Consider the following 25,599-nt stretch of genomic DNA (forward strand, 5'->3'; position numbering starts at 1 on the left):
TTTTGAAAAAGATTTGATTTTTAAAATCACAATTAATGACTTGATTCATAAGAAATCACAAGATATGATTCTAGAACTTAAAGTTTGAATCTTTCTTAACAAGCAAGTAACAAACTTCAAATTTTTGAATCAAAACATTAATTGACTATGTTATTTTCGAAAATTTGATATAAAAATAAGAAAAAGATTTTTGAAAAATATTTTTGGAATTTTCGAAAATAACTAAGAATTTTGAAAAAAGATTTAATTTTTGAAAAAGATTTTGAAAAAGATAAGATTTTCAAATTGAAAATTTGATTTGACTCATAAGAAACAACTTGATTTTAAAATTTTTTGAAAAAGTCAACTCAAATTTTCGAATTTGATGAGAGAAAAAGGGAAAGATATATTTTTTTTTTGAATTTTTTATGATGAGAGAGAAAAACACTAAAAAGATGCAATGCATGAAAGTTATGGATCAAAACAATGAATGCATGCAAGAATGCTATGAATGTCAAGATGAACACCAAGAACACTTTGGATGTCAAGATGAACATCATAGACACAATTTTGAAAAATTTTTAATGCAAAGAAAACATGCAAGACACCAAACTTAGAATTCTTTAATGCTTACGCACTAAGAATTCAAGAATGCATATGATAAACATGAAAAGACACAAAAAAAATCATCAAGATCAAACAAGAAGACTTACCAAGAACAACTTGAAGATCATGAAGAACACTATGACTGCATGATATTTTCGAAAAAATGCAAGATGCATATGCAATTGACACCAAACTTATAACATGACTCAAGACTCAAACAAGAACACAAAGATATTTTTGATTTTTATGATTTTCTAAATTTTTTTGTATTTTTTCGAAAATTATTTGAAAAACAAAAATAAGGATTCCAAAATTTTTTAATATGAATTCAAGGAATCTTATGCTCTAAAGCTCCAATCAAAGGGTCAGGCTTGGCTCAATAGCCAGCCAAGCTTTAGTATGTAACTCAGACATGACACGCCTGGCATTCCTTACATTCAACAGCCAATTGGCTAAGAAAGATAAAGAAGCTCTTCTCTTGAGTATAAGAATTGAGACATGGCTTTACAGCCAGCCAGGCTTCAACATGCTTCATGAAACACTAGAATTCATTCTTAAAAATTCTGAAGCCATAGAATAATTTATTTTTGAAAACATTTTTTTTTCGAAAACAAAAGAAAAATTTTTGAAAGATTTTTGAAAAATTTTTGAAAACAAAAAAAAAAGAAAATTACCTAATCTGAGCAACACGATGAACCGTCAGTTGTCCAAACTCAAACAATCCCCGGCAACAGCGCCAAAAACTTGGTGCACGAAATTGTGATGTCCAGGCTCAAACTATTCCTGGCACGTGAGCAACTTGGTACGCGTAATCGTGATTATACATTCATAATTTGTCACAACTTCGATACAACTAACCAGCAAGTGCACTGGGTCGTCCAAGTAATACCTTACGTGAGTAAGGGTCGAATCCCACGGAGATTGTTGGTATGAAGCAAGCTATGGTCACCTTGCAAATCTCAGTCAGGCGGATATAAAATAATCATGGAGTTTTCGAATAATAAATAATAGAATAGGGATAGAGGTACTCATGTAAATCATTGGTAGGAATTTCAGATAAGCGAATGGAGATGCTTTTTGTTCCTCTGAACCTCTGCTTTCCTGCTATCTTCATCCAATCAGTCTCCCTCCTTTCCATGGTTGGCTTTATGTGATACATCACCACTGTCAATGGCTACTTTCGGTCATCTCTCGGGAAAATGATCCAATGCCCTGTCACGGCACGGCTATTCATCTGCCGGTTCTCGATCATGCTGGAATAGGATTTACTATCCTTTTGCGTCTGTCACTACGCCCAACACTCGCGAGTTTGAAGCTCGTCACAGTCATTCAATCATTGAATCCTACTCGGAATACCACAGACAAGGGTTAGACCTTCCGGATTGTCTTGAATGCCGCCATCATTCTAGCGTACGCCACGAAGATTCTGGTTAGGAGATCTAAGAGATATTCATTCTAGCTTATTTCATGTAGAACGGAAGTGTTTGTCAGGCACGTGTTCATAGGGGAGATGGTGATGAACGTCACACATAATCATCACCTTCATCAAGTTCTTGGGTGCGAATGGATATCTTAGAAGCGAAATAAGATGAATTGAATAGAAAACAGTAGTACTTTCATTAATCTTTGAGGAACAGCAGAGCTCCACACCTTAATCTATGGAGTGTAGAAACTCTACCGTTGAAAATACATAAGTGAAGGTCCAGGCATGGCCGAGATGACCAGCCCCCAAAACGTGATCAAAGGATCATAAGGTAATCCAAAGATGCCAAATACAATAGTAAATGGTCCTATTTATAATAAACTAGTCACTAGGGTTTACATGAGTAAGTAATTGATGCATAAATCCACTTCCGGGGCCCACTTGGTGTATGTTTGGGCTGAGCTTGAGTGTGGCACGTGTAGAGGTCCTCCTTGGGGTTGAACGCCAGTTTTAGTGCCAGTTTGGGCGTTCAACTCTGGTTTTGGCTCCTTTTCTGGCGCTGGACGCCAGATTTGGGTAGAAAGCTGGCGTTGAACGCCAGTTTACATTGTCTATTCTTGGCCAAAGTATGGACTATTATACATTTCTGGAAAGCCCTGGATGTCTACTTTCCAACGCAATTGGAAGCGCGCCATTTCTAGTTTTGTAGCTCTAGAAAATCCATTTTGAGTGCAAGGAGGTCAGAATCCAACAGCATCAGCAGTCCATTTTCAACCTCTGAATCTGATTTTTGCTCAAGTCCCTCAATTTCAGCCAGAAAATATCTGAAATCACAGAAAAACACACAAACTCATAGTAAAGTCCAGAAATGTGAATTTAACATAAAAACTAATGAAAACATCCCTAAAAGTAACTAGATCCTACTAAAAACATACTAAAAACAATGCCAAAAAGCGTATAAATTATCCGCTCATCACAACACCAAACTTAAATTGTTGCTTGTCCCCAAGCAACTGAAAATCAAATAGGATAAAATTAGTTGTTAATCCAACACTATGTTAATGTAAAATAAATTGAATGCTTCTAGGTTTGGGTAAAGTGGGGATAGAGACGCCAGTTCATTCCCTAGAACAAGCTAGGTAACGTAATTGATAATTTTTTATAATAGATCAGTTGTTCATTCCTTCAAGTTTTTCATTGTATGCTAATTTGTTTTTCTTTTTCAATGTTCATCTCAGGTGCAAGATTTACACTTTATTATTCCTGACTATTTTTTTTGAGTGGAGCAGTGATACACACCCGCTTTCTTATCAGCAGGTTAGTATTATGTACATTAAAATTGTACTTTCATAGATATTCTGATATTTTGGAAACCATGAGAGTAGACTGTTAATTATTTTTTTATTTTGCATATATATCAATTTTATAGTAATAACAAGCTACGTAGAATTTATTTTCCACATCAGTATTTAATTTTTTCTTTTTTAAATATGTACTATATCACCACTTTTACTAATACACCCCTTTAAAATAGCTGTGGCTTGGTCATACCGGCTTCAAATAGAAGGTTTTCTTTAAGACTTATTATTTTTACCTCCAATTGTATTTGACTTTTTTTTATTGCATTCTTGAATATATTAGATGCTTAAAATCATAGACACGTCTAGTGCATCAGTGAATTCTTTACTATAGTTGATGATTTACAGTGCCTGTTTCTTGTCTTCCTTACCTTTTGTATTCAGGCTAAGGGAGGGGGACTTGCGTTTTGAAAGGTGATCTGTCTGAACGAGCAGTTATTGATGGAAAAATGTCGCAGACACTGCTTGGTGTGGTGTGTTGGAGGGGAAACAAGAGAGGGACATGAATCCAGAACACTGTGAAACCATTGTAGGTCAAGAGAAAGAGGAAGAGGAGAGCATATAGTGAAGTGGGGAGAGAGAAGAGTAGATAAAGTAAACATATTTTAAAGTGAAGATATAGATAGATACATGAATTTCACAAAGAATGGGATCCAAAACTTTTTGCTACACTGTAATTATGGGAATATTAGTGACGATATAATTCAAGCTGTGTTTGACAATTCCAAATTAGAAATTTTTTTCTTTTTCTCCTTTCTTAGTAGTTGAAAGAAGCCTTATAATCATACATGTTAAATGGTTAGGTGAGTAACAGATTGATTATTAACCGACACAAGAATATGCTTTTCAAATCCCATTGCATTCGATATTCATTTGCTTCTTTCTTATAGTTACTTTACAATATGCACTTTGTTAAATTATGCAAAAGAATCTCAGCTTAACTTGTCACCATTGTAGACAGTATAACTGGGATTTTTCAAGAATAAATCAATTGACATTTTTATCACAGTAGCATAACAGGAAGATCCAGGCATGAATTTCACTAATGTATTTGTTCATCACTACATTTAAAACCCATTCATCAAAGCTTTAATATCTCATCTTAGCAATTGTATCCCTACCGAACCAAAACATAGAAACCATTTGTGTTATGATTTTATTCTGAAATTGGAACCCTCACTTATTTTCTATTATCATGTATTGTAAAAGGAAAGAACAGGGGGGAAATATACTAATCCCAGAATAATTTGCAGAATGATTTTTAAATATATAAAGAGCAGAAGCACTTTCTACATACATCCACAAATCCTAAATCCCTCATAGAAGTGTCACTAGACTTCTCGGGAAGACACCTTCTGATGTCACCATATGTCAGTATTCCTTCCAGAAAACCTTCTTGATCGACCACTAGCACACAGTTCTGGTGGCCATCATGAATGCATTGGATTGCATCTTTCAGGGTTGCAGATGATGAAACCTTCAGATAGCTGTCAGACATGGCCTGAGAAACCTGAAAAGAGCAATAATGACATTAATGAAGGCATAAAGTTGATGGACAAAAAAAAAAGGATCACATGTCAGCATTCTGCTGGAGAGTTAACAAGAGAAGGATTATTTTTATTGATTAAAAGCTTTTATCAACCTTAAGATTTTCGAGATGAAGTTCCTCGTCAATTGCTTCATGATCAGCAGCATCACCAACAACAGAGAGTTCTAAACCATCAGCAGCATTTGCCTGTCTCCAGTTATCTTCATTTTCATCAGCAGGTGAAACTGGAGAATATCCTTTAGGTGAGTTTCTTGTATCAGATTTGTTGTCAATTTCCTTCTTCCGGTTTGTCACAGAGGGAACCCATATTGCTAATCCAACAGCCCCCTAGGTACAAAGTTTACAGTAACACAGTACGACAACTGTAATCAATAAGAATTACAATAGGACAAAGTACTCCCTTTATAATAAAAATATTATGTAAAATCAATAAAATATTATGCCATAGAGAAACAATTTTCTTCTGCCTTGCTTTAACATAAGATACAGGGAAACAACCAATGAGAAAATGAGCATGTAAGAATATACCAAACATCTTCTCTTGTTCAGTCGAGGTAAAAGAATGCAGTTTGGAAATTTTTCATTTTGTTAAACATAAGAATAGGAGAACAGCAGAAAACTGCACATGCAAGACATAAAATAAACATTTAAAAAAAAAGGAGTTACTATTGATAGAACCAACTAACCTCTTCAGCTAACACTTCATTGTTTTTCATTGCATTGAGCCAAAAAGAAAGACAAAAGAGAAAGAAATAAAAGTAAAATAGCATGACAACAAAAGAGAAATAAAAAGACAAACCAGCAAAAGGAAGAGGTTACCCCTTTGTGCGATCATTACCTGAGAGAAATTTTATGATAGTTAAAATCAGCTCCACAAAAGAAATCGGAGTTGCTTGAGGAATGAGATTCCGTTTTAGTCCAAGAAAATGAGCCTGTTAAGATAAAGTACATACGATGAATGATAAATTAGGAATGCAGCAGAACATGAGTATACTATACAAAGGGGAAGTCAAGGAAGCAAGACTCAAGATGAAAATCATAAACTATGTCTATGGTGAGGTAGCAAGTTGGATTGTGTGTCAAATTTTAGTGGTGATTTGAACTTTGTGATCTATCTTGCGTAGCTGCTTTACCGGATTAAAAGTTTATGCAAGAATGATCCCTTTGCGGCTTTGCCCATTGGACTATTGGAGTGAGTTGATCACATTCAAGGTGATGATATCAAATTCTTAATCTCTCTATTAGATAAGGGAAGCACTTTTCAAAAGACCTAGGTGACCATAAATCTTGACAAGGACTGCAATTAGAGCACATCATCCTACGTACATCTCTGGGATTTTGAGAGTGCTTTAGAAAATATGAAATGAATGCAGTTTGATATTTAATCTTGTCTATCCATGAAAAAGAGTAAAAATAAAAAATCGTGTGTGCTTCTTAAATAGGCCTTGATGGCAAATAACATAAAATAAAATCTAGTCAATTTTGCCAAAAATGCCAAGCCATATGTATATTGGATTGAATAATTTCTGAATGTCTGATATATCATATGCTTAGCAATTGGTCTATGCATGACAAAAGAAAACTACAATTTGTGTTATGCTGCTGCATAATTTGGTTTTTCTTGTAGTAACAAGTGGCAATACAGCAATAGGCTTCTAAATTTGATATGAAATATTTATGTAAATTAGATGGTACATGACCAAGTAGGCACTGGTATTATTACATTAGTTCAGATTATGTGTTTGCTGTTTAAGATATCAAAAAATGCTTGTAGGTGCTGTTTGTAAGGATGATTTTAATAGAAAGGTTAATTTGACAAAACAGTGCATTCACTTCTTGATTGCAGCTGCAGAACTACACCTCAGGCTGCATGAGTGGGGCAAGAAGAGGGATACAAGCAGAAGGGTCAATGAAGGCACTTCTAGTGATGAGGGTACAACCCATGATTTGTCAACTTCAAGATAACATTAACAATTGCAACTTGGGAACCATTCAGAATCAAGGATTCTACCTTGGATTTTTATCTTGTTCTATTTAAGATACATTTAATTAGGATAGCATGAAAGCAAACTAATTTTTTTCTATTGTTGTTGTCTGCAATAAACCCAGCAAAGGGGTCTTATTGATTTATGCATCAATTTGAGTTAGACTTCTGCTTAAATATCATGTGATCAATTGCAATATTTCACATTGGCAAAATGTTAAATGAATTCAGGTTTCTGAAACAGACCAAGGCATACTTATAATTGTATTTGCAGACTAATATCTTCTTCTCTTGCAAGAATGCAAAATGAACATAATAACAGTGCAAAGTACATCTAACTAGCCATTAAACATATTACAAGCACAATGAAGTATTTTCATAATCCATCTTAAGAACAATGCCGTTTGAAATAAGATCATTACCTTAGTAATAGACTTTTGAGCACTCAAGCAAGCCACAACATCTTTCACCTCTGCAGTAACACCAAGGATTGGATGCAGTTAAAATATATACAGTTTTGGTATGTAATAATTCAATAGTTGAAAGAAACAGAAAAATTGATTCGAAACTTACTAGAGTAAAATTGAACCTTTTTATCTAACTTGCGATTGGACTTTGATTCCGCACTGCAAAAGCGAGAGAAGAACATAAATAACTACAAACTCCAGCTCAAGTCGCAAAGTAGATTTTAAATTTTGGGAACTAGGAAAACAAGGAAGGAGGGGAAGATATTAACTTTTCCCCTGGCCACGGACAGAGAAGCCAGCGAGGATGGGGACGACGTGCCGAGCTACCTAGGTTCCGGACAGAGGGAAGAGGAAGAAGCGGAAGCGCTGAGCCTGGGGACGCCGGCGGCAAAGAAGCTAGGACTAGGGTTTTGATGTCTTGGTTTGGGACTTTAGAGGAGGCATGAATGATTAGGAGAATTGGAGAAGATGAAGAACGATTGATTTTTTGTTTTTTTTTGTTTTTTATGTTTTGTTTTGCTTTAGGAGCACAAATGATTAGGAGGGAATTGGAGAAAATGAAAGAATAATTTTGATTTTTTGTTTTTTTTATATATTTTTGTTTTGTTGTTTAAATTATTGGAAACTATAAAATTAGGATTAATTGAATTCTAAAATTTGATTAATTTAAAAGGGTATTTTTGTCTAATCAAATAAAATGCAATAAATGCAATAAATGCAATCATGGAGAAGCTGTGTTTTTTTTAGGTAAATTCCATCTCAATGGCATTGAAGAATTGCTTTTCTTGTTATTTGATTTGATATTAAATATTTGAGGAAAGGGAGAAGAGGGTGTTCCAATCCAATATATGGGCAATTTCCAAATTTCCAATGATTGTGTATCCCATAAGTAGGATTCTGATTTTGCAATTTAGGAAATTTGATCTGTTGTGTGTGTTCATGGAATAATAAGTAGAGCCATTTATTTGACTCGTTGAAAGTCATGAATTATTTTGTGGATAAATTAAAATCTTGACTAGTCAGTAAAGATTTCAACTTGTATCACCTACTAAAGAACAAAATTTGTCTAAGGAAAGCCTATGAGTGTTGTTGCTTCAACAGGAATATTTCTAACTTAAACTTCATTCTATAATGCACTGAATATGTTTGTAATCTTACTCCCTTAAGCTGTGGATTTTTCATTTTTTGAGGTTTCAGATGTGTCTTTTTCTATTATTTTACATGTTTCTTTTTTATATATTCTGAATGTTTCTATTTCGTAAGTTTCAATTTTTTTTATGTTTTGAATTTTTTTTGTTAAAGATTTTGAATTATTTTTGTTATTGTACATTTGCAAAGTAAAAAACATACAAGAAGAAGATGACGACATCCGAAAATAGTCTTTACATGAGAGTTCTGGTTGTTGATGATGATCCAACATGGCTCAAGATCCTTAAAAAGATGCTCAAGAAATGCTCTTACCAAGGTAATTAGTAACTATTTCTTTTACTCATCATATCATTGCTATGGTTTGTTGATATTATTAGGGTCCAATTGTTAATATAATAAGGGATGATGTTTTCTTTCCTTTTCTTTTCTATTTTAGAATAGTTACAATTTCTTATTGCTGCTACGTGTTTATACAAGTGACTCGTATTACAAATAAAACAAGCATATCTTATATATCTTACTCTGAATCCGATCTCTTGTTTTTCAGTGACTACATGTTGTTTGGCAACCGAGGCTCTGAAGAAGCTTCAAGAGAGGAAAGATATATGATTTGGTGTGGATTATTTTTTAATGCAAATCGGATGTTCTAACTATGATATATGATTTGTTTTTGGTGGAATTCTTTTATGCAAGTTGTATGTTTCCTTTTAAATTTGTTCTAATTTTTGTCTTGATAGGTAGCAACAGTGATAATTTTGTGCATTTTTTTTATCTTTTGCAAATTAGTAGTGGAATTTTTATGTAAATTAGTTGATGATTATCAACTTGAGTTTTGCTAGTTGCTTAATTAGCTTGATGAAATATACATATATGGCTCCACAGCAATATGATTCACATTAAACTTGTGTGCTTAATTAATAATTTTACATTATTTATGCTTCAATTCATCGCGGCGCATGCATTGATACACATTATTCTTTTCAAATTGAATATTACTACTCTCTTTAATTTGCTTGCTTTCTTTTTGTTCAAATGTATATACTATGGAAGAGTTTCACCTAATAAAAAAAGGCATGCAAATTTTGAATGTGTGGGGTAAATGCTTCCAAATTAAATATTGCTATTTGTATATTATTTCTTATCCTTTGGGCGCACATTTCAATTGTTAATTTGGGAATAAATTTTCACAATTGCGATTAATAATTGAAGATTAAATATTTGCATTTTAACTTAAATAAACAATCTAATGAGTTCTTTAATATTTTCTCATTTTTTTATTATTTAATGGTGAGCATTATTTGATCTTCCGCAGTATAGTAGTAGCTTTTTTTATATAAACCAGTGGAAGTTTTTTTGTTTATTATGTTGGATCAAAAAGTAATAATTGGTATTTTTTATTTGATTCACTCTACACTTTTAGAAAATTTTGAATCAACACTAGTTATATAAGTTCTATTTGTGGAGGAAACAACTTGGGAGCTTCTGGTTAGTAAAAGTCAATTTTCCAAGTTTATATTGACAAGTTTTTAAAGAAATATATATATATTTTTTTTGGTTTACTAAAAGAAATTATTAGGAAGACAATGCACAAAAATCATATCCTCTCAAGACACTACCTATTAAGACACATCTACAAAAGACACTTCCATAAATAGATGTATAACAAAGACACTTCCATTAAAAAGACATATCATTTGAACACACTTCTAATAGAAGACACCTCCATTAAAAAGATATATCTTCTGAAGATATATTCACAAAAGACACTTCCGTTAAAGAAGACACATTTCTAGAAGACAAGTCTATTAAAAGACACATGTATAAAAAAGACACATCCTTTTAATAAAACATGCATAAAAAGACACTTCCATTGATAAAATTTACCACTTGAAGACACTTCCAATAGAAGACATATCCATTAAAAAGACATCTCATTTAAAAAGACATATTCTTTGATTACACATTCAAAAAAGACACCTCCATAAAAAGACACATGTAAAGACATATCCTCTGAAGTCACATTTACTAAAAGGCACTGTCATATAATCACACATGCATTAAAGTAGACGCGTCCAATGAAGTTATAAAGGGAATACACTTCCATAAAAGTTGCTTCAGAATAGTAACTCGTTAAAACAAACCAACTGTATGTCGGAAATAAAATGACACTTCTATTTTTGCTATCCTCGCTTGAGCCTGGTTTTTTTCCAGATCTCTCATCATGTCAGCAATATAACAGGATGAGCACCTTGACTCCAATTGTTTCTGTCAGCATATGAAGCGACCATGAGAGGGAAATAGAATCACAAATTAGGAAGCATCAACTAAATCAAAGGTACAAAGATAAGAAGAGATAAAGTGGCCTAATAGCAACCCCCATTAATCAAACGAAAACTATGGAACATTGAACTAAACCAATTGAATTTGGTTACTGAAAGCGTTACATATAATCTGAACCATAGAAAAGTGAAGAGCACAAAACTTTACTTGGAAGACACATCCAACTAAGTTTATACAGATAACACACATTAGTCTAACAAAGACACATCTAAGAAATTATTAGTCAAAAGACACAATCCACATCGAAAAATAGTATAGGTTTCAACTTTTTCCTTACCAAAAACCCCATATCTTTGAGGAAGCGTCGACTAAACCCAAGGTATAAACATAAGAAGAGAAACATTCTTTCAATAGCAGCCTCTATTAGTCACACAAAAATGATGAAACATTGACCAAATCACAATTAAATTCAGTTCATGACAAGCAATTTTAAGATTAGACACATTAATCTAGCAAAGACACTTCTAAATGGGTATTCACTCAAAAGACACACCCATGAAATATTTCAACATCAACATATACTAATCCAGCAAAAACAATAAGTGATAATTAGCATACTTAATATGAACAAAATAAATCATATTTAGTAACTGACAAATATCCATATAACATGAACAACGGAACATAGCATAAAAACAAATTTAACTTAAAGACCTAAACATGTTCTAGCCAGAGATTCTAATTTCATCAATTGAAATCCATATGATACTATACTTATAATAAGATCATGCAAGATACATAAATAAGTACTAACCAAGGAGGTCACTCAATAGCAGATTCACGGCAGTACAAGGTGAACCGGAGCAGCATGCGTACAGATCCGAGCACGGGTAAGGTGCCGTCGTCTGGACGGCTAGGTGGTGACCTTCAATCAAAGCTCGCCGATGGAAGACTTGTGTCACCACTGATGGAAGCTTGCCGGCGGAGGCTATAATGGGTGATGCAATTGCGGGTGGAATCGTTGGCAGCGCTGACCTGGATTGACGCCGGCGACGGGAATGCGTCGGAGGTTGACTGTCCGAAGACGCAGCCGTCACGGGTTTTGGGTGGGGGAAGGTGTTTTGCACGGTGAAAATCAATGTGAATTAGGTTTACTATTTGGTAAATTGGGTTAACCATGTGTAATTAGGGGTGTGTTAATTTATGATTTATGGGCTTTGGATCCAGCCCAATAGAAATTGGCAAAAGTTGGCAGACTCCTTCTTGGTAACGTAGCGGGGTTGTTAAGTTTATCCAAGTTCAAGTTTGGCTCATTTAATTTGTGAGCTCAATTCCAAGCTCAAGCTCGGCTCACCAGTTCAACTTGTCGAGCTCGAACTCGAACTGGCTTATGAACTGGTTTGACTTACTTCCAATTCTAGTTTGTGTCAATATAATTTATGTTTAACAATTCTATACCAAAATTGATTTTGATAAATGTTGGATAACCTTTTAATTTCCTAGCTAATTCTCTGTTCAACTACATTAAGAATACAATATACATCATAACAAAAAATATCCTGCTAAGACCAAATAATTTCTTTTTGGTTTAAGATAGTTACTCTAGGGTGTTAAAAATTATTTTCTTCTAATCACAAGATCATGGACACAATAAATAGGAGAACAAATATATTAGGAAGTTACAATTCAACTATTTAAATATCTAGGTTGGCTATTTTCAAATGTAAGACATACTCAAATTCCAAAAATTTGATCTAGAGATGTCAGAACAGGAATGGTGTATTCGGTGCAATTCAATGATCTTTTTCTCATTCATCATTCAACTGGTTCGTCCACTTCAAAAACCTTCCTCAATTTCTCTTCATCTGATTCGAAAACCTTTCTTGCCTGTTTCAGCTCTTCATTCATAGACAACAATTCTGTACATCGATTAAGTTTTGGCAAATCCTGCAGCACAGCAGCAGTAAAAAAGTTGGGATTAATCCTGAACAAAAATGTTCAATCATGTATTATAATGTAAGGTGCACTGGCCTAAATCAAGCTATCGTGTATCAGAATGGTCACAATACAAATATTTTGTAGTATGGAGTCACACAATTTCAGATATACCAATAATTTTTTATATTTCTTAACAGTTACTGTGTTGTATTACACAATGTCACAATGATCCTTTAATGGTAAAGAGTGAAGATTGTATGAGCCTTAACCTGTTTTGATAGATATATTTAGGGTTAAAAATAATTTAAGAAACACGGCTACATTAAATGCACCTTCTTGCATGTTTCACACACTTGACTTTTAGTTTAGTTTCAACTTGCGGATTGGTTGACAAAAACTTTAAAAATCTAGCATAAAAAACTGAATTGGATTAATTTTATGGATACTTGAAAGTTTGAACAAATTATGAAGAATTAGCCATTTAGCCTCTTAATCCATGACAGTACAGCTTCATATATCATGCCTCAAAGCAATTGAAGAGCAAATGGGACAAGATTTCAATGAGTGATTTCCTTTGAGATATTTCATTCAACGCAGAAGCTAAAAGAACTCCAGAGAGTTCGAGAATAGAACATAATCTTCAATTCTTCATGATAATTATTTGAAATTCTTTTATGAACAAAGAAGTACCTTGCGAATCAAATAAAGGAAATCCTCAACTGATAGTTTCCCTCTCTGTGATCCAATATCTTGAGCTTTATGTACCTTCGTAAGAAAAAATTTCAAAGCACAATAACAACAAAAAATTCAAATTAATCCAGAACACCGTAATTCAGTTGAACAAGAACAATGAAAAATTAGGTTGAAAAAATAAATAAATAAATTTGGTTACCAATTCCGTGACATATTCCACAATAATATCCTCCATAAGCGCCACACTTTCAGGAAGAGGCTAATTGTGCAAAACATAAAATAGTTCAAAGTTTAATAGCCATTAAATTCACATCCCAAAAAGTAATTAAGAAATTAAAGAAAATGGTTTAGGTCACTTACATTGGGATCATCTCCAAAGCCGTACATCATATGCTGCACTGTATTAGCAAGCATAGAGAAAATTATTAGTGACAGTTACATGCATAACTTGCAAAGAACTTTTTTTTTTTCCTTTCTCTTCAAAGAAAAGGAAAAAGAAAACAGAAAATTGCAACGAAAAAAGAAGGTTGGATAGGGGTGATTACTGACGTTCTTTTTGGAAAACTCCTCTTTTGCGCTTTGAAGAAGTTTCGGAAGGTTGAGAAGAAGCAATTCTTGGTTTCGACGAGCTTCCACCACCGTAACTGCTCATTCTTCCGCACAAGAAGAAGAAGAAGGAATGAACGACGATGAGTTTCTTTCTTTCCACTTCACAAGCCGGTTTTTCTTTTTTGTGTGTGTGTGTGACATTTTGGGCCTAGATTTTATGTTTGGGCTTCTGATATTCTTGGGATTACTAGGATAGCACCTAGAAGTCCAGTTTTTTTATAAATCCAACTTCGGCCAAGGTGAAACGGATGGCTCACATTAGTAGGATAATGAATTAATGATGTTTTTCACCTGTAGCCTTTAATTTATTTTATGATGATTTTACTGATTCTAGTTCAAACACTTCACAACCATTTTTTGGTTAGGCTGAATTGGGCGACGGTTGGCATAAAACTCATTAAATTGTAACGAACCTTTCCTTAAGCCTTAACCACAAATACCTAACTTCATAACCACTTTCGTAACTATTTATTGAACCTCTTACCTGTATGCTGCATCTATTATTGCTTTTATCCCCAAACTATATTCCTAAATCCCGATGCTATACTATACTATTGTTTACGTACACAAAAAAAAAACAGGTTAATGAAAAAAAGAAAAACGTTCGGACAGATCACCTTTCAAAACGCAAGTCCCCTCCCTTAGCCTGAATACAAAAGGTAAGGAAGATAAGAAACAGGCACTGTAAATCATCAACTATAGTAAAGAATTCACTGATGCACTAGACGTGTCTATGATTTTAAGCATTTAATATATTCAAGAATGCAATAAAAAAAAAGTCAAATACAATTGGAGGTAAAAATAATAAGTCTTAAAGAAAACCTTCTATTTGAAGCCGGTATGACCAAGCCACAGCTATTTTAAAGGGGTGTATTAGTAAAAGTGGTGATATAGTACATATTTAAAAAAGAAAAAATTAAATGCTGATGTGGAAAATAAATTCTACGTAGCTTGTTATTACTTGTTATCTATAAAATTGATATATATGCAAAATAAAAAAATAATTAACAGTCTACTCTCATGGTTTCCAAAATATCAGAATATCTATGAAAGTGCAATTTTAATGTACATAATACTAACCTGCTGATAAGAAAGCGGGTGTGTATCACTGCTCCACTCAAAAGAAATAGTTAGGAATAATAAAGTGTAAATCTTGCACCTGAGATGAACATTGAAAAAGAAAAACAAATTAGCATACAGTGAAAAACTTGAAGGAATGAACAACTGATCTATTATAAAAAATTATCAATTATATTACCTAGCTTGTTCTAGGGAATGAACTGGCGTCTCTATCCCCACTTTACCCAAACCTAGAAGCATTCAATTTATTTTACATTAACATAGTGTTGGATTAACAACTAAATAAACAATGATATTGATGGAATCATCAAAGAAACAACACCTTTAAGAAGATAGATAATGAGATATATGGAAAGATACATATATGAATCGTTCATGTAACAGATGAATTTGAGAAACATAAGACATAGCATACTAAGATATCTAGGACCTAATAGGTAAACTATAAATTTAACCATGACAACCAATCCTTTAATTTCATTGTTATAAATTATCTTTGCAATTAAAGAGGCAAATTCGGCCTGTGCATCTGTTTTTCACCAACTTGAAAAAGGGAGATATCCATACAAGTTCTCAGTGAGCATGAAACAATAATCACATGTATCCTAGGAATTACATCAAATAAATAAGTAAGTTTTGACTTTAATGGAGTGACTTTGTTACTTTGATTTCTAACTGAATAAATTAAATTTTTGGCAAAAAAAAGAGAAAGAATGCAATATAAAAGAAACCTTAATTTAAAACAAAGTATATTCATCTCCAAGGAAATTTTATTTCTATCATTGTGGTTCATACAGGACAGTTTCATCAATCAGTTAATATCTTATCTGATTCATATAAGAATTTATTGAGCTGACAACAAGCAAAACCTGTGTTTATAAAATGACCGGGTCATATCCCAATGACAGCCAAGAAATCAGATATCAAAGTATTAAAAAAAATAGGACCTGATTGAACAGATGCGCTTACAGTGTAGTTCAAAAAAATATGCACTTTGGAATACTTTTCAATAGAATTGCTAAAATAAGAACACAGACAATAATTAACAACTGATAAATACTAAAAAAGAAACAAGTTAACTGCACGGCACCCAAATTTCTTAATTCAGCCAATAAACTTGAAAACTATCGCTTCTTACCTTCGAATCAAGGCTTCAAACCTTCACTATCGAAATTGAAGGTGATAGAATATAATCAAAATTGAACATTCTATGCGACATTTTCAGCTTCAAAACCATAGAATCAAAATTTCAAACATGTAATCTACATAAACCAGGCACGATAAAGGAACAAAAAAAAAACAATCACATTTGGAATCAGAACAAATCACACACACCTGAACCCCAATTGAGTTTGAATCACAAACCAAAGATCCGAATGATTGGGATTTCTTCAATTATTGTCTATGTTCTCATTTTTTAGCATTTTATGGTGATTTTAAGCCTGATAATCTGCTTATTCGCTATGCTAGGTAAAATTAAGCTTCTCATTCATTACCATTAGTTGGGTCGCTTGCACCTTATTACTTGCAGAATGTCATTGTAAAGCTGGTTTCTCGTTCTTAATTAATGATTATGATGACATGACTAAGTACATAGTCTTGTTATTATATACTTCTATATCTAAGGAGGACTTTGGGTGTAGAATTGCCCTTTATCTCTGGCAAAGCATCAACTTATGTAGTATAAATAAAACAACAATCAACTCTTTTCCTACTAAGTGGGCGAGTTATACAAACAAATAAATGACATTTTATTAGAACTATGTATATAGATAAATATTTTTAATCTATATCTTTTTTATATGGATTCAGCAGTAGTTTTGTTTTAGTGTACCCGACGGAGTTCATGACTTTACATACTTTTCTTTTTACGCATGGCCAAACCACCTAAGATGTTTTTCCATTCTAATTTTATATTGTCTAGTGTAACAATTTTCCAGTGTTATATTCTGTTTTCTGGCAGCGTTGAAGTTATTGTTACTGCGATTTTCAGTCTCAAAAAGCCACAAGTCCTACAAATATATAGTAAAATTAAAACTACCACTTAGATAAAACAACCTTGTTATGTTTACCACTGAAGATCCAGACCATGATGTTTTTACCTTTTAGATATTGATTGAGATAAAACCGACATGCAAATGCAAGCAAATATGAGCTGAGAGAGTTTCTTGTTGTTTAGTGTTTATATTATGCATGTTCCAACTAAGTACTTTGTAAATGCTTTGCTTTTGTAGACAGTGCTCATTTCTGGTTTTGCTACTTTTCAATAGAATTGCTAAAATGAGAACATAGACAATAATTAGCAACTGATAAATGCTAAAAAAGAAACAAGTTACCAGCACGGCACCCAAATTTCTTAATCCAGCCAATAAATTTGAAAACTATCTCTTCTTACCTTCAAATCAAGGCTTCAAACCTTCACTATCGAAATTGAAGGTGATAGAATATAATCAAAATTGAACATTCTATAGCGACATTTTCAGCTTCAAAACCATAGAATCAAAATCTCAAACATGTAATCTACATAAACCAGCACGACAAAGGAACAAAAAAAAACAATCACATTTGGAATCAGAACAAATCACACACACCTGAACCCCAATTGAGTTTGAATCACAAACCAAAGATCCAAATGACTGGGATTTCTTCAATCCCAACCCAGCCACGTGCATGTTCCGTTGTGTGGTCTGAGAGTTCAATCCCAAATGTGAAAAAGAGAGACACTTGGGTCAAGGGATGGTGAAAGACGTCATTTTGAACAAACCCCACAAATCAAAAACCGATTTTTTTAGCTGCTGAGCTCAAATCACAGTGTGATCTAGCGAAGTGGGTGAGCGAGAATATAAGGATTCTTTGTGGCGATGAGGTCGAAGAAGGAATGGAGAATGGTGTGCGAGGAAATGGAGAAAAACTTGCAATGAATGATGGAAACTACGAAGGAGGAACACTGGTTTTAACAGTGTGTGGCTTTGGTTTCGATGATTCCAATGAAAAGGGAAGAAAACATCAGCGTCACGGTTTCAAGTTTCAACTAACTTGGAACAATAAAATCCTACCTTTGTTAGAACTCACCAAATCATGAAGCAGCTTCTGATTGCGCGAAGGAGGCTGACGGCGACACTCGAAGCAAGAAGACGACGAGCCCCAGGACCTGCTGCTTCTGCCGCCGGCGACGAAGAGCGCAACGAAGGCGCGCGACTATGTGCAAGACGATGACGAGACAGAGAGCAACGGCGACGCCACGGTGAGAAAGATGAGAGAGCCCGAGCTCCAGGGGGAGAGAGAGATACGAACAGGAGGGAGGAACTTGAGAAGATGAAGTGGGTTTCTGTCTTTCTGAAACCAGATTTCAGAAGGAATTTTTTATTTTTTTTTTTGTTTTTTAGATATATTTTTGTTTTGTTGTTTAAATTATTTAAAAATATAAAATTAGGATAGGATGAATTCTAAAATTTTAATGTTGGATAATTAATATTTTATATTTATTTACATTTGAATTAATATTATTTTTTAATTAAAAATATTGACTCTCTTTCTTTAACGTATAAAATCTAGAAAATAAACTATAACAGTATAACCTTCGATTGCCTTTATATAAAGTCCATAATAAAAATAATTAAATAATTTAACAAATTTAACTAAAGTTTTATTAACTGTTTTTTAACTATGTACTTCACGTCAATATGTGAGTCTCCATTTAACAACATACCTCCCAAATACGTAGTTTGGAGTAGTTGATGACGTAGTAGGCCATGGCAAACTGTGTGTGGTTCTCAGGTGGATAAAGAGGTTCGATCTCACGAAGAATGCACCCTTGAGACTCCAATATCCTACGGTGCTCTTCTGGTACATCAGGTAGAACAGCGACCACCAATGGGTACGCACTCTTCACCTTCCTCAACCCTTTTGCCAAACCCACCACACCTTTCACGTAATCACCGTTCCCTGCCAGGAACGTCACGTACGCACAACTCGGAACACTCGCCTGTTTTGTGATCCCTGCCGCACCGGATTTCACACTGCCCTGAACTAGTTCTGGGGTAGCCATGTGTAACTAATTGAAGAGAACAATGAAACAGAAAGAGAGCACTGCACAACAATGTTTTGTTTTCAGGTTGATTGTCAACTCTTTCCTAGCATGTTCGGAAGAGGGAGGGTGTATATATAGAACAACGAAATGGGTTCTACGGTTATACCGTTGTTTATTCTGATGTTACAATAATCCTTTGCTAAATTAACAATTAGCATTTTTTCACCTGAATCACATGTAGCTGTTTATTACAATTTATTGAATCTAAGGTTTCAGTTTATTTGTTAAACAATTTGAAGAAATAAAATATTTCAACCACAAGGGTAGGGCGTGGTCCCTTAACAAAATTAAATGGTAGGAGGTTGGATCACCATTACCATCGAGTACGGTCATATCATGGTTCAAAACTTTACCTTAAAGTTTTATGCTAATGGTCATGATTTAAAATTGTAACCTAAAGTTTAATGAAATAAATATGACTATAGTTATATCCATGTTTATCATCTTAGCCAAAAAAAAAAAATTATGACTTTAGCTTTGAAAACCGTGATCAATGACTACACTCGTATTATTTATTGTTAAAATGGGGACTTATTAGTTAGGTATTTGCTACGGTACGATGATAAATTCATACGTACCGATACGTTTAAAATATGGACAAATAATAACAAACCACGTGGAATTTATTTTTCACATCAACATTTAATTTTTGTTTTTTTAAATATATTATATCACCACTTTTACTAATACACCCATTTAATTAAATAAAAATAAAAAAATATTTTTTATTTAATTTTATAAAAAGTCTTAAATATCCTTCTTTTATTTAATTAGACAAAAATATCATTTTAAATTAACGAAATTTTAGAATTCAATTAATCCTAATTTTATAGTTTCAAATAATTTAAACAACAAAACAAAAACATATTAAAAAAACAAAAAATCAAAATTTCTTCATCTTCTCCAATTTCTCTAATCATTCATGCCCTCTCTAAGCAAAACATATCAAAGAAACACAAAATCGATCGTTCTTCGTCTTCTCCAATTACCCCTGTGAAGCAAAGCAGTGAAAATTTCAAACCAAAACCCTAGGTTCTTTGCCGCCGCCGTCCCAAATCAAGTGGAGGGTTGGATTCTTCCGGAGGCACGCTAACGCTTCGATTCTTCCTTCTGGGGTTGGTGTAAGATTCAATATACCATCTTTGGTGAGAAACAAATTAGAACTACAATCATCAACGGAACATGGTTACATGACAAAAATAAAAGAACTCAAAATTCTTATAATAATGATTCTGTAGTTCATCCACCTCATTATTGATTAATGGATGGATGGATTCAAACATGTGAAAACCAGAAAAGCAAAATAAAATTGGAACTCAAAACCAAACGAATGAAACGAACTCAATGGCACAGGTAGCAAGCAAATTAAGAGAGATTTCATATACAAAACAACCAAATTAAAGCATTCGTAGCTTAATATATATGATCTTACACCTATCTACAGCCAGATAGGGAGCCAAATCTTTCCTTGGATTTTAAGTGTTTGATTCTGACAGAAGATGAGTGTGGAAGTTGTGGAACTGGAAGTCTGGAACATTAAACTCATTGTGCATGTCTATGAAGAACTTATCAACAATGTCCAAATAAACAGAACTTATCAACAATCTCAACAACAATGATTGTATGCGGACAAAAGTTTAGACCAATTCTTTTCTCCAACTTCAGCGACGGCACTTCCATCAACCCCAGAAGGAAGAAACGAAGCGTTAGCGTCCCTCCGGAGGAACCCAACCCTCCACTTCATTTGGGATGGCAGCGGCGAAGTACCTAGGGTTTTGGTTTGAAATTTTCAATGCTTTGCTTCATAGGGTAATTGGAGAAGAAGAACGATTAATTTTTTGTTTTTTTGATATGTTTTGCTTAAAGGTAGCATGAATGATTAGAGAAATTGGAGAAGATGAAGAAATTTTGATTTTTTTATTTTTTTAATATGTTTTTGTTTTGTTGTTTAAATTATTTGAAACTATAAAATTAGGATTAATTGAATTCTAAAATTTTGTTAATTTAAAAGGATATTTTTGTCTAATCAAATAAAAGAAAGATGTTTAAGACTTTTTATAAAATTAAATAAAAAATATATTTTTATTTTTATTTAATTAAAGGGGTGTATTAGTAAAAGTGGTGATATAATATATATTTAAAAAAAATTAAATGCTGATGTGAAAAATAAATTTCACGTGGCTTGTTACTATTTGTCTTTATTTTTAACGTATCGATACATATGAATTTATTAATGTACCGTAGCAAATATCTTAATTAATTTGTACGAAAAATATTTTGAGTTATTGTGAGTCAAATTTGATCCACTTAATTAAATGAAAAATACAAGGTCAACTAATCCAATATTGATGAAGTTTGAATGAGACAGAGAAGAGTAATTTGAGATAATAAAATTCTGTATTTGCATGAATTGCTATTATTGTGTCTATCATGATTAAAGTTACAGCATTTATACTCTTGCACTAATAACGCATTGGGCAGAATTAATTACACATAAATGGATCAAGAATTTACAACAGAAAAGGGAGAGAAATAACCTAACTTAACTTGTGTGCTTCAGTTCCTAAGAAGTAATTAAATTCACCAAAATCCTTGAGAAAAAAAATATTATTTAATTGAGTGATAGTAAATAAATTATCAGTTATTATTCTATAGTATATAACTATAGAATAATTTTCAGTTATTAAAATATAAACATTACACAAGAATATATAAAATAAGCTGATTATCATGTTTAACAAATAAAGAATGATCTAACTTGACTTTTAGAAAATCAAATTAAGCCAATGTGGTGGATAAGTTAAGCATTCTTGACCTTGGTGCTTGCTTAAGTCCATATAAAACTTATGTAATCGATAGACTTGAATATTAGCATCTTGTACAAGAGTCTAGCTAGTGGTTGTTTCATCAAAACAAGTTCTTGCAAGTCCCCATTTAAAAATACATTGTTGAAATCAAATTGGTGAATTTGCCAATAATTTTTCAATGCAATAGTAAGCACAATCCGAATTGTTGTGGATTTAATAACAGGGGAAAAAACCTGATCATAATCAATGCTCTTAATTTGATGATTGTCTTTGGCAATCAAGCGGGTTTTATATTTCAATATATCACTATCACTATAAAAAAATGATGAATATAGTTAGATTTATCAACGGAATGTATCTAACGGTATAAATGATGTCAAAAAAATTATTGACAAATTATTTTGTCCGATGGTAATTACTAGTAGATTTTGCATTGGAATTTGCAATAAATACGACAAAATAAGCGGTTCATTATTGTCGAATATTTTCAACGGTAATTTTTGGTGTATATTATGTTTTGTGGCGCCCATTTATTGTTGGATTTGCTTGCCGATAAATCTATAGGTAAGCAAATTTTTTTTTTTACAATTAATGCACAATTAGTAGTCAAATTTAATTTCTTTTTTTTACAAAATTAGTGTACAAATTCTAATACCAGAAATCAACTAATGATTTTAAATATCAAGGGTTTGAAGTGAAAGAAGTAAAATACAATGACATACACATAAAACAAATAAAATTCCTAAACTCTACAGATCCCAATAATCGTCGTCATCATCTTCACCCTATTGAGGCGGCGGATTAGGTGGTGACGTCGGTGCCCCACCAGCAGCGACGCTGCCTCTAGCACACATCTGCTCGTTGTATACCGCCATCTGCTCTCAGCTCGCAAATATTCTAGCCGCTCCAGGTCCTCCTTTAGCTATAGCCCGAGGGAATCGGTGGCTCCCACGCATGTAAGAAGCTCGTTGTACCTCTCGTCAGACTGCTGAGCTTGTTGGTGAATCTCCTATGTGAGCTTCTGCACCTAATCCCTCAAATCGATGACTTCCTCGGGATCGGCAGGGCTGGTGGCAAAGGCAGAGGCAGACGCGCCCGCCAACGAGGAGGAGCGGAGGCCACTGGCGAAAAGACGAAGCCGCCAATGTGGAGGTGCGGAAGATGCTGGCGAAGAACGACCCCAACCTGTAGACACGATTCTTGTAGAGCTCAAAGGTGGAGTCACGCCAAACCCTATCAGGATCGACGGTTTAGGCAACAGACCTGGGGTTGTCCCCCTAGGCTGAGATTGCTGGGTCACGGTCTCCAATCTCTGCGTATAGTCCTCCTGTGTAACGCACATTGTGATTAGGATGACAGTTAATTGACTTTAAACCGGATACATTTCAAACATATAATTAATTGAAAACTTACATAATGAGCCACAGACTGCTCATCAGCAAATCTTTCTTGTGGTCTTCAATGTATGAGTATATTTGAAGGTCTCTGCCAATGTCGCCTCATGTTCCAATGACTTAGACTACACATATTGAAACCAAGTAATAAAATAAATCAAGTAACAACGAATTCAAGTAATAATTAACAAAGATTAGCAAAGTACATACCAAACTGCTCTTCGTTTTCATGAAAGTTGTCGACTCACCGGTATACTTCGACAACCACAGCAATGCCCTGTTAGCTCTATTCGTCATACGGTGACGCCTGAATCCCTCATTAGTACTAAAATGGTTGTCCAGTGCCCTTTTAATATCTGGACGGATCCAAATTGTGAGGCAGTTGCGCCCCTCACGAACATCCTACATCATATGCTGAAGTTGTCTAGCTATTTAGTAGTCGTAGATCTTCCTAATCATGTTTCCTATCCTATATAAATTTCTCATGTACAAAGTAATTCAACAACATTAAAATACAGTTAATTCAAAAACATTGGGTTCTTACTACCCACTTTTGAAACCATCGCTATCTGGTCTCAGCAAGGATCTTCGTATAGCTTGGTCATGGGTTGTCGTACATGGACTTAATCACATTGGATAGCTCCTGTGTATATGCATTGTTGTTTGGTGCAAACCTATCAATGAAAAACTTAAGATTAGCAAACACATAAAACTTAACAAATTCAGAATAGATTGTAAAATGAAAGACATTAAAGTAGTACTCACGCCGACATAACATTAGGCCAAATCGTCATCCGTATAACGGGCGGTGGTGGAGGGGCATCTGATTGGGACACATTAGAGGATTCCAGCGCTACGGTTTCTATCGTTGGATTTGGAGGGGGGAGTAGCAGAAGGAGCCACACAGTTGGGGTTCAGGATCATGATGAACTGCTGGTCTGGTTGACCTTCCTATGACGTTACAGGGGTCGACGGAGTAGTCGGGATAGAGGGCGATGACTGAGAACTCCCTGGGATACTAGTGGAAACCCTCTCTCAACCACGACCACGAGGCCGACTCGTGATACATCTGCTACCTGTTGTCTAACACTAATCAGCATATACAATACAAATCCTTCAACATCTATATTGTTTCAAAAAAATTTTGACATAACCTCCCCTAAAATTTGACATATATCCACCTTTACGGCTCCCACAAATTCAACCAATCTCAATCCACAATATCAGTTAAAACTCAATTAAATTCACCAAATCTAAAAATATTAATACATATACAAAAGACAACAATAATTCATGGTGAATTTGTGCAAAAGTAAAGTTTTTAAGTGTGATATGTAGTGATTGAAAGTAAGTTCACAAACAAACTAATGTGGCATTATATCACTACATACAATCAAAAACTCAATTATTACAAGAGACATATTATCAAATACTTGGTATTCAAAAGCATTAAACATATCAAATAGCACAACCAAGCATTCTTTCAACTCTAATTGACAAGAAGTCAACATTAACAATATACTAGCTACAATAATTCACAATATTTCCAACAGAATATCCAAACAAACAATTTTAATTGATTAATTCATTCATAATTCTAAACACTTTTCAACAACTTAAAATATAATACTTTAAATTTAACCTATCTTAACAACCTAAATCCCCCTAAAAGTAAAAATTAAATCTAACTCGAGCATAATACTAATTAACAACTAAAACCTATAATAATACTAAGGATAACTAAAACAAAGATTGAGATTAATATTAAAATAAAGAAGAACCTAGAATGCAAGAGTAGAGAAGAGAATAGAGAAGGGGGCGGCGGCAGTACCGACGATAGCAGCAACGGGAGAATGTTAGTGGGCCGGCGAAAGTGGGAGAGGGTTAGAGAGAAAGTGGGCAATAAATGGTGAGTAGAGAGGAGGCGGCGATTCGAAATGAAGTGGGAGATGGTTCATACTTCAAATTTTAGGGCTCGTTACCGTCAGATTTACTGGCGGATAAATCTGGCATGCATTGCAGGTCAAAAAAATGCAGCGTTCCACTAATTGGGTTTACCGGAAGAAACATCCGCCGGTAAATCCTATGCTTAATTTTGCACCTATTTTTCCCATTTTCTCTCCAATTATTGCCGGCAAATTTATCGTCAGAAACGAAAATCCACTAGTAATGATTTGACCTTACATATTTGAC

The 25,599-nt window shown here is 33.9% G+C and overlaps 2 protein-coding genes and 3 long non-coding RNA genes across 5 annotated transcripts in view; 2 read left to right on the plus strand and 3 right to left on the minus strand.

The window, feature by feature from the left end:
- LOC107639060 overlaps positions 1-3,766 on the plus strand; it is a 6,230-nt gene extending 2,464 nt beyond the window's left edge. Inside the window, exons 2-4 of the long non-coding RNA XR_001619938.2 lie at positions 3,096-3,147; positions 3,247-3,325; positions 3,751-3,766. This is a non-coding gene — a long non-coding RNA (uncharacterized LOC107639060). The remainder of the gene's footprint in view (positions 1-3,095; positions 3,148-3,246; positions 3,326-3,750) is intronic.
- On the plus strand, positions 8,703-9,362 carry LOC107637653. Its single transcript, XR_002360803.1, has 2 exons — positions 8,703-8,831; positions 8,952-9,362. It is a non-coding gene; the product is annotated as an uncharacterized LOC107637653 (long non-coding RNA).
- LOC107639063 (transcription initiation factor TFIID subunit 13) lies at positions 12,341-15,345 on the minus strand. The gene is made up of 8 exons (XM_016342477.1): positions 15,294-15,345; positions 15,116-15,194; positions 14,653-14,681; positions 13,976-14,079; positions 13,787-13,824; positions 13,626-13,685; positions 13,424-13,498; positions 12,341-12,742 (listed from the first exon to the last, which is right to left on the minus strand). The coding sequence occupies exons 4-8, from the start codon at positions 14,076-14,078 to the stop codon at positions 12,611-12,613; spliced, it is 408 nt and encodes a 135-aa protein (XP_016197963.1). The 5' UTR covers position 14,079; positions 14,653-14,681; positions 15,116-15,194; positions 15,294-15,345; the 3' UTR covers positions 12,341-12,610.
- Positions 16,988-18,502, minus strand: LOC110270962. Its single transcript, XR_002360804.1, has 2 exons — positions 17,707-18,502; positions 16,988-17,598 (listed from the first exon to the last, which is right to left on the minus strand). It is a non-coding gene; the product is annotated as an uncharacterized LOC110270962 (long non-coding RNA).
- LOC110271448 (galactinol synthase 1-like) lies at positions 18,813-19,163 on the minus strand. The gene has a single exon (XM_021122373.1). It carries the CDS (start codon positions 19,161-19,163, stop codon positions 18,813-18,815), a length of 351 nt encoding a protein of 116 aa, XP_020978032.1.

This window comes from Arachis ipaensis, chromosome B04 (assembly GCF_000816755.2).
Source record: "Arachis ipaensis cultivar K30076 chromosome B04, Araip1.1, whole genome shotgun sequence".
Lineage (NCBI taxonomy): Eukaryota > Viridiplantae > Streptophyta > Magnoliopsida > Fabales > Fabaceae > Arachis > Arachis ipaensis.